At 37.1% G+C, this 15,016-nt stretch overlaps 1 protein-coding gene across 6 annotated transcripts; it reads left to right on the top strand.

Moving 5' to 3' along the window:
- On the top strand, positions 209-10,429 carry LOC109850114 (BEL1-like homeodomain protein 7). 6 transcript variants are annotated; one of them, XM_020420038.1, is made up of 6 exons: positions 278-367; positions 1,705-1,783; positions 1,961-2,598; positions 5,823-6,199; positions 6,574-6,634; positions 9,944-10,429. In XM_020420038.1, exons 3-6 carry the CDS (start codon positions 1,963-1,965, stop codon positions 10,091-10,093), a joined length of 1,224 nt encoding a protein of 407 aa, XP_020275627.1. In that variant the 5' UTR covers positions 278-367; positions 1,705-1,783; positions 1,961-1,962; the 3' UTR covers positions 10,094-10,429. The 6 variants fall into 6 exon arrangements, 5 of the variants coding, with proteins under 5 accessions (XP_020275625.1, XP_020275629.1, XP_020275627.1 ...); XR_002249341.1 differs by lacking the exon at positions 1,705-1,783 and having other exon boundaries at positions 209-367; positions 5,823-6,216; positions 9,944-10,000; XM_020420036.1 differs by lacking the exon at positions 1,705-1,783 and having other exon boundaries at positions 209-367.

The raw sequence follows: 15,016 nt of genomic DNA, 5'->3' as shown, positions 1-15,016 counted from the left end.
ATCATGCCTCGGAGAGAGAGCCTCAATTACTATTCACCTACTTTAAAAAAGAGGCTCCATCTCCGAGGCATGATGTAGGGGCTAGATTTGGCCACCTCACTACCAAGTTCAATGAAAGAACTTGGTACCAAGGTTCTCCATATTTCTCATATATATATATATATATATACAGAGGTTTGTTATTTGATGGTGGGTTTATAGTATTTGTGTTTTCAGTATTATGTTATTATTATCAGCTCAATTGCTATGAAAGGGGCTGCTACTCCTCTCTTTGGTGCTAATTTTATTATATTATTATTTCGAGCCTTTGGATTGGTTTTGTCCCAAGAATCAGCTGGAAAATTCCTGGTCTTCTGCTCCCCACGAGGTGAGCAAAGCCCCTCTCTCCCTCTCAGCTCTTCTCTTTAATTACTTTTCTTTCCCTTTTTGTTCATATCTTGTAGTTTTCTAATTAATTTTTTTCTTGTATTCTTTGTTTGTTCCATGTATGTCCTTGCATTATGATTATTATTACTATTATTGTGTGTGAGGTTTTGATTTGATGTGGGTTTCTTGTGCAAGGTAGTGATCATCCCATCTTTTGAGCTTGTGTTCAAAAATTTGTAGGCAAATTGTTGGTTCCTTAAAAGTAGGGACTTTTAGTTGGAGTTTAAGAATTTTTAGGGCTACTTAGTCTTTCTAGGTGTAGATATTTATGTGTGCAGTCAAACGATCACAATTATTATAACGATTAACAGTTGGGTCTTTGTGTCTGGTGCTTAATTTTGAAGATTTGAGATTTTGAAGGTCCTAACATGGCTGAATGGATGGAATTTCATATAAGTTTTGGTTTATTTCATTTTTAACTGAGGGGTGTTCATATTTGAATAAAAATAATTTTTTTAGATAACATGCTATTGGAGTTTAACGAAACTAAATTAAATGGAATTTTGTCTTCTTGTTTTCATGGTAGCTAGCCTTTTGTACTGAAGTTTGATTAAGGAAATTCAGGTGCAACCGGTACTTAAAAAGAGTAGAATGTTGATACTGTTTTTTATTTTCACGGGTGTAGGTGAGGGTTTCCCTCTATCTATTTATTCTTCAAGCTAAATCTTTTACTACAGAGTGGAAAATGACAAGGTAGAGCTGATCTAGGTTTTGGTTGAGGCTTCCAGCTACTTACTGTTGCTTCCTTGTGCACTGGCTTGGTTCTTAAAATCTGATATGCATATTGAACCAATTTTTTAGATACTACTGTGTTCCTGTGATATGAAGCTAGTAATTTGAGTAATTTGCAACCTTGTGCCTAAAATTGTTTTGATTTTCCAAATTGACTGCGAACAATTGCTTTCTTCAATTCAGAAGTGGGAGAATAACTGAGATTTCTTCATGTGATTTCTGAGACGTAAAGGCCTAAAATTGAAGGTTGCCTTTCGTTTATCTAGTTAGAGATCTCTTTTCTGAAGTGAAAACTTTTGGAGTTGAATTATGAATAGGCGATCTGGGTTTTTCCTATAATTTGTTTGTGGGCATCTAGTTTAATCGTCTGACTTGGTTCTCATCCTTTTGTTTGTGCCATCTAGTTTAATTGTCTGACCTGGTTCTTGTCCTTCCTCTAATGATTAGTCCATTTGTTCTATCACTTTATCTCTCTTGAGTAGACTCTCATGTGTTAGTGTTAATTTTCTTTCTGTTTATTTCTTTGATGCACCCGATTATTTTCAGGGAATCTTTTCTTAAATAAAACACCTCATCTGGATCGTCTAGTTCACCAGGGAATCTTCACCCACGTCTCTATGGTGATGTAATGTTTCGCCATCCAACATTTCTGTGTAGCTAAGCTCTCTTTGTGCGCAATACAAGACAAATTAAATGGCTACTTTCTATCCTACTAATCAAAGGGATCTCATGACAATTCCTGAGTCCTCAGTTGGTGGCAATATGATGTGTTTTAATTTTGTGTCTTCTGGTCCATTCTCAGAGATGTTGGCTGGCTCTAATGAATCCCAGACAAACTGCAATTCTTTCCCTGTTATTTTACAAGAATATTCATGGAGGCATAATAGTAACGAAATGTCAGTCATGCAAGCAAACAATGGCTCAATGGAAGGTGAAGATGATCTCATTCAGAGATCTGTTATCTTTAATGGGCAGGCCTTGTCAAATTTCTCTAAGATGCAACGTCAAGAATTGTCTCTTAGTCTCGGTTCACAGATTCCTATCTCTAATTCAGACATCTCAATGTTGAATTCTCATCAATCTTCAGAGAATGGGGATTCATGTAGAGATGATACTAGAAACAAACATTTCCATGCTAATTCCTCTACTTATGCACTTACAAATCTTGCTAGCAACATTTCAAATTCTAAGTACCTCAAAGCTGCACAGAAGTTGCTTGATGAAGTTGTTAATGTCCACAATGGTTTGATACAGAAAGAAAGCAAAAAACAAAGCTACAATGCTTCTGCAGTTTGCAAAGATACTGATGGGCTTTTGAAGAGCGATGGAATTCCAGCAAACCCTCAAGAATCAACTGTGAATTCTTCTAGTGATCTTTCATCTTCTGAAAGACAGGATCTCCAGAACAAAGTTACTAAACTTTTGGCTATCTTAGACGAGGTTCAGATTCATTTCCATCACCTTCGTTGATCATTTGGTTTAATTTTATACTGCAACTAGGAATTGTTGAATTTTCAGTTCGAATAAATCAATTTAGCTAGACTTACCTAACCCATGGATGTAGTAACTTTCTTACTTAGTTTTGCTTTGTTATGTTGAGAGATATTCTTTCTTGACAAGAAATGAATTATAACTTAAGAAACTGCTTAGAACAGATGGTTGGTCCAAGTGCTGTATTTCCCAACTGCTAGCCTTGATCCCTGTATATATCTGGCCCTAATCCTCATGATATCATCCTGTATACATTTTCCTTAATCCTAAACTCTTGTACACCTATTTTTCCATGTTCCTTCTTTCCACTGAAGACGGATCATTCTTGGGTTAGCAGATACCGAGTATAGCAACTTATATCAGATGTTACATTTGATTCACAGTTATAGTTGTAAAATGTACTTACTTTGAGCATGAATTTGGTTATAATTTTTAGTGGTTTCTAGGCTTTTTTAAGATTGCTGAACTACACATTAGCTCATATATGTATGTTTCTTCGTCTTATCTATAATTGGGGGTAGTTATGACCCTCGTCGTAATAGACATTATAATATTACTGTACAACATTATTGCCATGTGATTCTGGTAAGAGATTCCAGTCCCTGTGACATACCAATTTTCTGAAGGTTGAATGCTTAGGGAGCACATAGCACATAAAACAGTTGCTAGTAACTGAAATCAGCTCCAATAAGGGCCCAAAGGGATACTAAATTGCTAAATAAAATTTATAAATATCATTGAGTCCAGTGTTTGAAGGAATAGAGAAAGCTTAAGTGGATGAAATGGTGATCGTGAAGCTGATACTCTGGTCAAGATATGAATATATTTCATCCCCCATGTCTCGAGCAAAATTGGAGGGTGTCATGGTTCAAGCATGCTTGATTACTACAATCACTTATACTATTTAAACTTTGGCATTCATGTGTGATTAGCATGTAAGCATGTAAACTAATTAAATAGGTTTCTTTGGCTTCTGATGTCATGTTCATGATTCCGTAATTTTCTTAGTTAGGCTCACTATGCAATGAGGAGAGTTCTTAAAACCTTTTCTTATATAAAGATAACTGCATATGGTTTCCATTGTAGCACACTGATAAAGCCTCGTTATTGTGCAAGGGACTTGGTGTTCAAATCTTGACATGCCACTGTTGCCTTTGAGTATCTCTTAATCTCAAGAATAAATAATAATTTGGTGATCTCTCTATGATATTTTCAATTAATTTATTGGTTTCCTACATCTATTACATGTTCCTGATTCTGTAAATCATTGTTATATTCTTGTTTTCAAATGTTATTGTGGGCTTTATTTTACACATTCTTCAATTTACTTCTGTGAAAATAACAGTAAAAATCAGTTAAGAGTTATTCAGCATAGTACCTAACTGATAAATTCTACACTTTACTTGAAAAGTTCTATGAGGTCTCAAAGTAAAGCATCGGTTCGCGTTAAAGCTTGAGTGCATTTATGTTTTTTCTGCAAGTCTTCTTACTAATTTTTTTATGCGTAACAGGTTTAAGTTACATTCTATCTTATTTTCATTCCTTAGCCCTTTTTTGATGGATAAATGCTGGTTGAGACGGGATATCCAGATTCCAGAGCAGAGGATAATGAGGAAGTCAGCATCCATTCAACATTTGTCTCCAACTAAAATTAATATAATTTGTTTATGGTGTTGATGAAAAATAATTGTTGTGGTATTTGGATCTTTATAAATGTTAATCTATTTGATGATAAAAAGCTTCTAGTTGAAGTATACCTAATGGACATAAGAGACTATCTAGGCTGAAATTTTGAACTTTGGAAGCGCGCGGATGATCTGTACACATGGTATACATGGAGTGATCTATTCATATGCCACATGCTAACCTGGACACTTCATCTAGGCCACCGTATCCATATGCAACACTTACCGTATCCATGTACTTGTTGGACACTGCTTGGACATTTCTTGAATATATATAAACATTTATTCAGACGTGTACTCAACATATAACACATGTTTTAGCTTTAAAAAAACATGTGATACACTTCTTGAACATATATCATACACTTAACCTCAAATTTATGCAACCAGTTGGACTTGGGACAGGTTCATTTAGCACATACCTGGTTCATAAATATGATTTCAAAGGGTCGTTTGGGTATATAGTTTAAAAACAAGCTGTTTTTCAATTTGCGATTTACTCAAGGAAGAAACATAAAAATGGTATAAGGATTTTAGTTCTCATAACATGTGAATGAAAAGCAATATCGAGCTCATAGAGATTATTTATTTTAATATGTATGTATATAGTGGTTTCCCCATATCCTAACTTTTACAATTTTGTTATGTCCCATATCCACAACCATGTCCATGTCTGTACCCACACCCATATTCGTGCAAGATAGGTCGCATATAGTTCCTGATTTGTATTTGTGAAAATTCTAAACCAATGCAGCATGTTTGGTTTCATTTCTATCTTGCACATAATTATTTATTGGGACAAAACATACTATTAATAATCATTTTGCTTCAATCATTTGAGTTAGTCACTGGCTAATGTTATATGCTGCAAGGAGACATCAGTAGGAAAGATCTGCCGCCTCCAGTGTACTTTACACAATTTTTCACCATATGGTTGTACTCTGGACAGACTACTCTCTTAAATGAAACAGGGATTTATACTCTTTTATTTACGTAACTTGATGACATATTATTTGGTTAGATGTCCTAAGAATGAAGTAGAGTATCTTGCAGGTTAAGGAGAGAAGCAGCAAAAGAATGTACTGTAGTACATGGAAGAAAAAAGTGTCAGAAACTGGATAGTATAAATAATTTATGGGCCTATTGCAGGTCCTGAAGACTTGTTTTAAACGTTAATGATGATATACAAGTATCTTTGTTAGTTATTAATAGGCTCGTCTTAGGTGTTAAATATTGGGTAAATTTTCAAAAAACTCCCAAAACATTGGGGCTTTTCGGACGAAACACCCTTCAATGTTTTTTTTATTCCACGAAATGCTTTTACATCCTTGTTCTATGTCCAGGTAACACTGCTAATAACCTAGAATAACGATGCAACCATTTTAATTTACCTTGGTAAAGTTCTGAATAATGATGCAACTATTTTAATCTACCTTGGTATAAGTTCTGAATTCATGAATAGTAAATCTAATGTTGCTATGCATGCAGGTTGATAGAAGGTATAAGCAATATTACCATCAGATGCAGATTATAGTGTCATCTTTCAATGTGATGGCTGGAAGTTGTGCTGCCAAACCTTACACTGCACTAGCCTTGCAAACGATTTCGCGGCATTTTTGCTGCCTAAGAGATGCAATCAATGATCAGATTCACTCCACAAGAAAAACCATTGGAGATCAAGAGAGCCCAAGTACAAAAGGGTGTGGAATATCTCGGCTTCGTCATATAGACCAGCATTTAAGGCAAGAGAGGGCCACGCAGAAGTTTGGTATGATGCAACCACATGCTTGGAGGCCCAAAAGGGGGTTACCGGAGACCTCGGTTTCAGCTCTTCGGGCGTGGATCTTTGAGCATTTCCTTCATCCGTAAGCTTTTCACACATGTAACTCTTTGTTCCTCTTTTGGTTTTTTCCTATATAAGTCGCATGTTTTATATTTTGAAATCAGTCCCTCAAATCATTGAGATTTCTATTGGGTTCCCCAATTCTTAAGTTTTTTTTTTAAAAACTAGTCTCTCTAATCATGGAAATTGTTCTAAGATCCTCCAAAGTTATTTTCAAATTAGTCTTTCCATCAAGACTAAAAGTAGCAATTAGAGGGATTAATTTTTAAAAACTTAACAATCAAATAGCAAGGTCGATGCATTTGAGAGACTAATTTCAAATTTGAAAGATTTATGTGATTAATATAAAAAAATATTTTTGTTTTGATTATTTTGTTTCTTGTTTATTTTCTCTAGTTACCCAAATGATACTGAGAAGTTAATGCTAGCAAAAGACACTGGATTGACAAAAAGTCAGGTATGCCTTTAGTTTCCTCTCAAGGGGTAACCATTAGCTTTTCTGAAAAAAAGGAAGTATTGCTCATCTGATGGTTGATACTCTAGTGAGTATCTAGTAAAGAGTCCGAAGACATTTGTTATGGTCATGTTTTAAAGATAAAACTAGCCGTTTGGAATTATGAATATGTGTTACATCCTTTTCTCAACCTATAGAATGACGAACAGGATTTACGTTTAGATCAGACTCTTGCACATATGTTCTACCTCACAGTTCACAAATGAGAGAGTGCAGGTCTTTCATTTTGAGCTTGAAGCGGTTTATCAGTAGTCCACGCCTTCCTCCTAACCTACTAGCTCATTAAATTTGGCTCATTGCCGACTCCAGTTCATAGTTTACCTCACTGGTTCAAACTATTGAGGACTGATATCATGTTAACCAGGTCCAGCTCCAATTATTTTTCTCAATTCTTCCCCGTCCATAGCCAAAACTAGTGAACTGTTCAGCTGAAGTGGATGTCTACGAATTTAACTCATGCATTCCACGAAAAGAGATGTTAACCTGCTTTAGTGTAACCTGCTTTAGTGATTTCTTCGTCTCTCTCCCCTAGGGATGGCAAAATGAACCCAAAACCAATTGCCCACCCATACCCACCCGCCAAATGAACTATCCAAACCAGCAACAAATCAAAACAAAATCTTTAACAAAAGAATTTCAAGAGAGGCAACAATATATCAAGCTCTAAATGTTGTTCTAACCCATATAATCGTTCTAGCATCCGGTAAACATGATTTGGGAATAAACACCCAATAAACCCGGAGGGTTATATAAATGCAAACCTCTCATGAAAGCAAAACCAATGATCATGAAAACAAAAGAATTTAGCGAATAAAAGAAATTGTTTTCATAAAAGTTTAAAATGCATTTTTCAAAACCAAGAAAGAGAAAAAATAAAAACACTAAAATTCTTGGTTTAAAAATTATTTTGGCACCCAAGCATTCTTGGTGCCGGATTGTTTAGGGACATGACCCCTATCAATAAAGCTCAAAGCCCTAGGGTTATGAACCCTCTTAGGCGCATATGGTGCACTAACATGGTCAAAACAATATTTATTCAAATGACCCTTCCGATTGCAATTTGTGCAATGAAAGAGATCCATTTGTTTTTGTGGACCATTAGCTCGTGCACGGGAATCATTTGCAAATAAAGATTGTCTTTTAAAATTATTTTGCAAATGAGAAACATTCTTAAACAATGGTCTATTTGGAACATATTGCAATTTAGAAGCTTTTTGTATATCAAAACAAAATTTAGCAAGATGTCCAAACCTACCACAAACATCACATTTAAAAACATGTGGTCTATTGGAAGCATTTGTCAAATGAGATTTTCTTTTCAAATCAAAGCAATATTTGGCCAAATGACCAAAACGACCACAATAATCACACTTGAACACACTAGCATGCTTATGATGAACTTTGTGAGAATGAGCATGTGAATGTGTAAGTGTACAAGATGAAGAAGCTATATGAGATGCACAAGGAACATTAGAATTCTTATGTTTGTGTGCATCATAACAAAACTTAGCTAAATGACCTTGACGGCCGCAAATAGAACACTAGGGATGGCAAAATGAACCCAAAACCAATTGCCCACCCATACCCACCCGCCAAATGAACCATCCAAACCCACCCATTTAGTTAAATGGGTCATAAATAGGTGGGTATAGTTTCTATTAAAGATAAATGGGTCATTAATGGGTGGGTTATTACCCACCCATTTACCCGTTTAGATGGATATTGTTTTAAAAACACCCTCAACGCTTAAACAATTACAAAACTTATTTTCAAATGTTCAAAATTATAGAAAACACTTAAAATGACTAACAACCCCTTAAAATTTTAAGATTTGCAAAAAACACCCTCAAAGTTTAAAATATTATAAAAACGCCATCAAGAGTTAAAAATTATAAAAAATTACTAGCAACCCCCTGTAAATTTATAATTTACAAAAAGCACCCTCAAAGTTTAAAAATTGCAAAAAACACCCTCAAGAATTCAAAACTACAAAACAATCTTAGAATTTTCTAAACTTGCAAATGACACATGAAATCTAAAAAATTTCGGTAGTCCCCTATAAATATCAAATTTGCAAGTAACACCCTCAAACTTTTAAAAATTACAAAAAACACCCTCAATGATATATAAATATAAAAAGTAGGCGCTCATAATTCTTCGTCGGCAGGAGATATATGCGTATGCGGCCAAGTGTAATTTGTCACATGACCAAAGTAAGGGCTTTTTTTAAATAACCGAGCAGGTAGTAAACTAGACTTGTTACGAGTCCATCTCTTCTTTTGCTCAGCCCTGTCATCATTTGCTTCTTTTCCTCACAATTCTGTCCTAATTTTCTGAAGTAATCGATTCAATTGAGAAAAAATATTTATAGAAAACCCCCTGAAAGTTTGTAGAAAATCTCCTAAAAGTTTGCAGAAAACCCCCTAAAAGTTTACAGAAAACACCCTGAAAGTTTACAAAAAACCCCCTGAAAGTTTACATAAAACCCCTGAAAGTTTGTAGAAACCCCCCTAAAAGTTTACAAAAAAACCACCTGAAAGTTTACTGAAACCTCCTAAAAGTTTGCAAAAAAAGCCCTAAAAGTTTACAGAAAACCCCTTAAAAGTTTGCAGAAAACCCCCTAAAAGTTTGCAAAAAACCCCCCTGAAAGTTTGCAGAAACACCCCTGAAAGTTTACAGAAAACCCCCTAAAAGTTTACAGAAAACCCCCTAAAAGTTTGCAAAAAACCCCCCTGAAAGTTTGCAGAAAACCCCCTGAAAGGTTACAGAAACCCCCCTGAAAGTTTACAAAAAACCCCCTGAAAATTTGCAGAAAACCCCCTGAAAGTTTGCAAAACACCCCTGAAAGTTTACAGAAAACCCCCTAAAAGTTTGCGGAAAACCCCCTGAAAGTTTACAAAAAACCCCTAAAAGTTTACAGAAAACCCCCTAAAAGTTTGCAGAAAACCCCCCTGAAAGTTTGCCAAAAACCCCTGAAAGTTTGCAAGTAGATCCCTGAAACTTACATATATATAGAAGCATCATAATCATAACTAAATGGGTTATTGGGTTACCCATGAACCACCCATTTAATAAATGGGTGGATGAGAACCAACTCATTTAGCAAGTGCTAAATGGGTCATAAATGGTTAAGTGGTCATAAATGTGCCCACCCATTTATGACCCAACCAAAACCCAACCAAAACCATCCATTTGCCATCCCTAGACCCCACCCCACCAAAAAAACGAGGATTTACTGTTTTATGTGCACAGGTGTCAAATTGGTTTATAAACGCACGAGTCCGTCTCTGGAAGCCGATGATTGAGGAGATGTACAAAGAAGAATTCGGCGAGACTGAAGTGGACTCAAATTCTTCTTCGGAGAATCCACCGAAAGGCAGAGATGATGCCTTTGTCATCTGAAGAGGGGGGCCGACTTGCTTCAAAGTCAAGGCCACTTCTCTATCTCCTCAAAATCTAACCTAATTCCAAACACGGAAATCTTACAATTAGACGACGGCAAGGGATTCACGGCTTATCAAATGACTGAAATGTCCCTCAGGTTGGGCCTACAGAATGACGACGAAGGAGGCAGCCTCATTCATTTGTTACACGATTTTGGGACTTGAAACTTGTATATGTACAGTAGTGTGTTATGGGCAATTGTGAGAATAACAAGCCTAAGATTGAACTCTTTGGAGTTTTGCTTGCATGTATCTTTAGAGAAAAGGAATACTAGTGAAAGGGGTGGTTGGTAGACGTATGCGTTCATAGGTTGGTGTAAAGATTATGTCAGAGATGCATATTTTTGTGTAAGATATGAAGAAGCAGACATTTTGAATATGAGACCTACTTTTTAAGTGGTGTAAGTAAAGACGACGACGACGACAACCACCACCACCAAGCCTTTATCCCAAATATTTAGGGTCGGCTACATGAATCATATTTTTCCATTTCATTCTATTATGGGTCATCTCCTCCGTTAAGTTAGTCTTAATCATATCCTTCTTAATTCCTTCTAACCAAGTGCTTCTAGGTCTACATATAGATTTTTCTAGCCCCATTAACTCTAATATTATCACTTTTCCTAATCGGTGCATCAATGGGTCTCCGTTGTATATAACCAAACCATCTTAATCTATTCTATCTTATTTTATCCTACCAAACCATCTTAATCTATTCTATCTTATTTTATCCTGCCAAACCATCTTAATCTATTCTATCTCATTTTATCCTCTATAGGCACAACCTCTAATTTACTATGAATGCACTCATTTCTTATCCTATCTTTTAATGTATACCCACAAGACCATTGTAACATTTTTATTTTTGCTACACTCATTTTTTGAACATGTCAAGTGTTTTTTAATTGTCCAACATTCTGACCCATAAAAACATTGTTGGTCTTATAACTGTCCTATAGAATTTTTTTTCTTTAATTTTATTGGTATTTTACAATCACATAAGACTTCAGAAGCACTCTTCCATTTTAACCATCTCGATTTGATTCAATACATGAGGGAAAATAACTGTAAAGACTATGTACTTATAAATACATAGTTTTGTGTAAAATATGAAGAAGGAAACTTTATGAATCTGAGTCACTAGTACATTTTCTTTTCCTAATGCATGAAGAAACAAATAATGTTTTGAATGTTATGTGAAGATTATGGTGAAGGACTGTATAAAAATTTCCCGGTATGGGCGTAGTCGTGTAGAGGCTGATTCCATAATAGTTTGTAGCGCACAGAATTCAACGTGGTGGAGATTTTGGAGTGGAGCTGAACAATAGTCAGAGGAATCAATCCTTGAGACCTGGAAAATTGATGGGACCATGATATAAAAAAGTAATTAATCTTGTTTCAGTTATTTTCACTCATGTATGAGATGGGACATCATGCCATAACATCACATCACATTCATGTGAATGGGACAACATTCCATGCCATGATTGCCATCACATCACATTCACAATCTCTCCCCAAAAAAAAAAACCTTTTCAACCAGTTCAAATGTTGAGAGTGTTAAAAGTGGTCCAGGAGGTCACTGCGGTGAGCATGACCTGGGTTATTGTTGACATATTAGAATAGTTAAGGGGTTATTTGTAAGATGTATTTGTAGGGGGCCTATATAAGCCCATGTTATTTTATTAATATGATTAGGGTTTCTATTTCAACTTGGTATCAGAGCCAGGAGATATATCACTGTTTTTTATTCTTGTTTCCTCTGAGAAACAAGAGTTTGCCTGAGATCTTACTCTTATTGTTTAGCAGAGGTGCTGCCGAAATTTTCGCCGCACACAACAAGGGTCAGAAGAGACGGTGACCAGGTGTTGGGTCTGAAGCTTGATCAATGGAGGAGATTATCAAGAAGTTGAACCCCGCGGAGGTGTCAACTTTGATGAAGCTGATGAAGTTGTCGGCTGGTGAGAGCGCGACAAAACCATCCAAGAAGTTAGAACTTCCTACCATAGATCTGAAGCTTGATGGACCGGGTACTTACCTGAGCTGGTCACGGCGGGTGAGATACACTCTTGCAGGGAGGAATCTGGAGGGTTATCTGACAGGAGAGGTGACAGAGCCGGATGAGGACTCGGAGGGTAGAGATGAGTGGAAGGCTACTCATATGTTGGTATACATCTGGCTTCTCAACTCGTTGGTCCCGACGATCGCCGCCACAGTGGATGGCATTGAGAAGGTGAAGGACGTCTGGGAGAAGTTGAGGAGGACATATGATGGAGTGGGGAATAACCTGAGGGTATTCCAGATTAAAGGAGAGATCGACACCACAGTCCAGGGAGAGAGGACTGTACAGGAATATGCTACAGAGCTGGAGCGCTTGTGGCTGGACTATGATCATTTTTCCCCTCGGGCTAGCTGCAAGGACCCGGGGTGTAAAGAGTGGGAGGTCTTTCTACAGGAGAGGACTATGGTGTTTCTCAATTTTATTAGGTCTACTGAGTCATTGTTAGTTATAGTACAAGTGTTGGTTTTAGTGGCTATGTTAGTTCTAGCTAAGCTATTATTAGTTCTATCTACTTTTGTGTTAATTCTAGACGCCCTCATGTTAGTTCTACGTCCAGTTAGCGTTAGATCTATTATAAGTGTTGGTTTTAGTGGTTTTGTTAGTTCTAGCTTAGTTGTTATTAGTTCTATATGTTGCCGTGTTAATTCTAACTGCATTCATGTTAGTTCTACCATCAGCTAGCGCTAGTTATAGTTTAAGTGTTGGTTCTATTACATTTGTTAGTTCTAGCTTAGTTGTCGTATGTTCTAGCTTCTCCAGTGATAGTTCTGGCTGTTCTCGTGTTATTTTCACATCCACATAACTTTAAGTTCTAGTTTAAGTGTTGGTTCTATTGAATATGTTAGTTCTAACTGGGTTAATATTTGTTCTAGTCGTTGTCGTGTTAGTTCTAGTCATTCTCGTGTTAGCTAACGCAAGGTCTAGTTTAAATGTGGGTTCTAATGCCTATGTTAATTCTAGTTGTATTCTAATGCCTATGTTAGTTCTAGTTTAAATGTGATAGTTCTAGCCGATCTCATGTTATTTCCACCTCCAGGTAACTTTAAGTTCTAGTATAAGTGTTGGTTCTATTGGATATGTAACTTCTAGCTGGGTTAATGTTAGTTCTAGCCATTATCGTGTTAGTTCTACCCGTTCTCGTGTTAGCTAACACAAGGTCTAGTTTAAATGTGTGTTCTAATGCCTATGTTAGTTCTAGTTGTATTATTGTTAGTTCTAGTATAGACATTCATGTCTAAATTCATTAATCAAATGACTTAACTAAGATAAGAAATGAAATAGTTTATAACTTACCTAATTCCAGGAAAAAATAGGTTTGCCCAGTTCTCTGGAGCGTAGTTCATGACAATATTGTATGCTCTTTTGTTAACCAGTTTAATGTCATCTATATAATCATTCTATTCTGCTCTAGTATATTTGTAAGAAGCAGATTGCAAAAAATTTCCCAAAATCTAAGTATCCTTTGCCTTGAATCCCAAATCCCTCAACTTTGTCCTGAAGTTCTCAACTAGATACAGAACACATCAAGAGTGTATAGCATCTGGGAAAAATTCTCTAACCGCTTCTCTAATCGCCTTATCCGCATCTGATATTATAACAAGCTTGTGTGGAGGGTTGTATGGATCTGACCTTTTGTAAAGAATAGACCACAAGCCTATAAAGAGTTGTGGTTAATATACACGAAGTTAGAGTTAACAAGGAATGAGTTAGAACTATCATGATCTGTAATTGTTGACATATTAGAATAGTTAAGGGGTTATTTGTAAGATGTATTTGTAGGGGGCCTATATAAGCCCATGTTATTTTATTAATATGATTAGGGTTTCTATTTCAACTTGGTATCAGAGCCAGGAGATATATCACTGTTTTTTATTGTTTGAGATCTTACTCTTGTTGTGCAGCAGAGGTGCTGCCGAAATTTTTACTGCACACAACAAGGGTCAGAAGAGAAGGTGACCAGGTGTTGGGTCTGAAGCTTGATCAATGGAGGAGATTATCAAGAAGTTGAACCCCGCGGAGGTGTCAACTTTGATGAAGCTGATGAAGTTGTCGGCTGGGGAGAGCGCGACAAAACCATCCAAGAAGTTAGAACTTCCTACCATAGATCTGAAGCTTGATGGACCGGGTACTTACCTGAGCTGGTCACCGGGGGGGATTCGATCGCCGCCACAGTGGATGGCATTGAGAAGGTGAAGGACGTCTGGGAAAAGTTAAGGAGGACCTATGATGGAGTGGGGAATAACCTGAGGGTGTTCCAGATTAAGGGTGAGATCGACGCCACAGTCCAGGGAGATAGGACTGTACAAGAGTATGGTGGATGGCATTGAGAAGGTGAAGGACGTCTGGGAAAAGTTAAGGAGGACCTATGATGGAGTGGGGAATAACCTGAGGGTGTTCCAGATTAAGGGTGAGATCGACGCCACAGTCCAGGGAGATAGGACTGTACAAGAGTATGCCTCAGAGCTGGAGCAGCTGTGGCTAGATTATGATCACTTCTCACCTCGGGCGAGCTGCAAGGACCCGGGATGTAAAGAACGGGAGGCCTTTCTACAGGAGAGGACTATGGTGTTTCTCAAAGGATTGACATCAGAGTTCGCTCAACGAATCGCATTGCTGCTAGCTCAGCCAAAGATTCCCACGCTTGAGGAGGCTGTCTCTGCTATGATCCATGAGGAGACTCGCATTCGGCTGCAGGCGGGGACAGGTGGACTTCCTGTGGTGAAGTCAGCACTGGCAGCCTCTAGCAATACTGGATCTAGGGGAGAGACTCGACAGTGCTACAACTGCGGTGCGGTGGGTCATCTAAGGCATGCTTGCACC

This window comes from Asparagus officinalis, chromosome 7, assembly GCF_001876935.1.
Source record: "Asparagus officinalis chromosome 7, Aspof.V1, whole genome shotgun sequence".
Taxonomy (NCBI): Eukaryota; Viridiplantae; Streptophyta; class Magnoliopsida; order Asparagales; family Asparagaceae; genus Asparagus; species Asparagus officinalis.
Note: the sequence above shows the minus strand (reverse complement) of the source record. Positions and strands in the feature narration are given on the sequence as shown.

What these genes read in the sequence shown, in the direction of transcription:
- LOC109850114 (XM_020420036.1), top strand. Translation starts at nt 247, where the DNA reads ATGAAAGGGGCTGCTACTCCTCTCTTTGGTGCTAATTTTATTATATTA. An exon ending in TTTTGGCTATCTTAGACGAG is followed by an intron (nt 2,599 to 5,822) that starts GTTCAGATTCAT and finishes CTATGCATGCAG; the next exon opens with GTTGATAGAAGGTATAAGCA. An exon ending in CTGGATTGACAAAAAGTCAG is followed by an intron (nt 6,635 to 9,943) that starts GTATGCCTTTAG and finishes TTATGTGCACAG; the next exon opens with GTGTCAAATTGGTTTATAAA.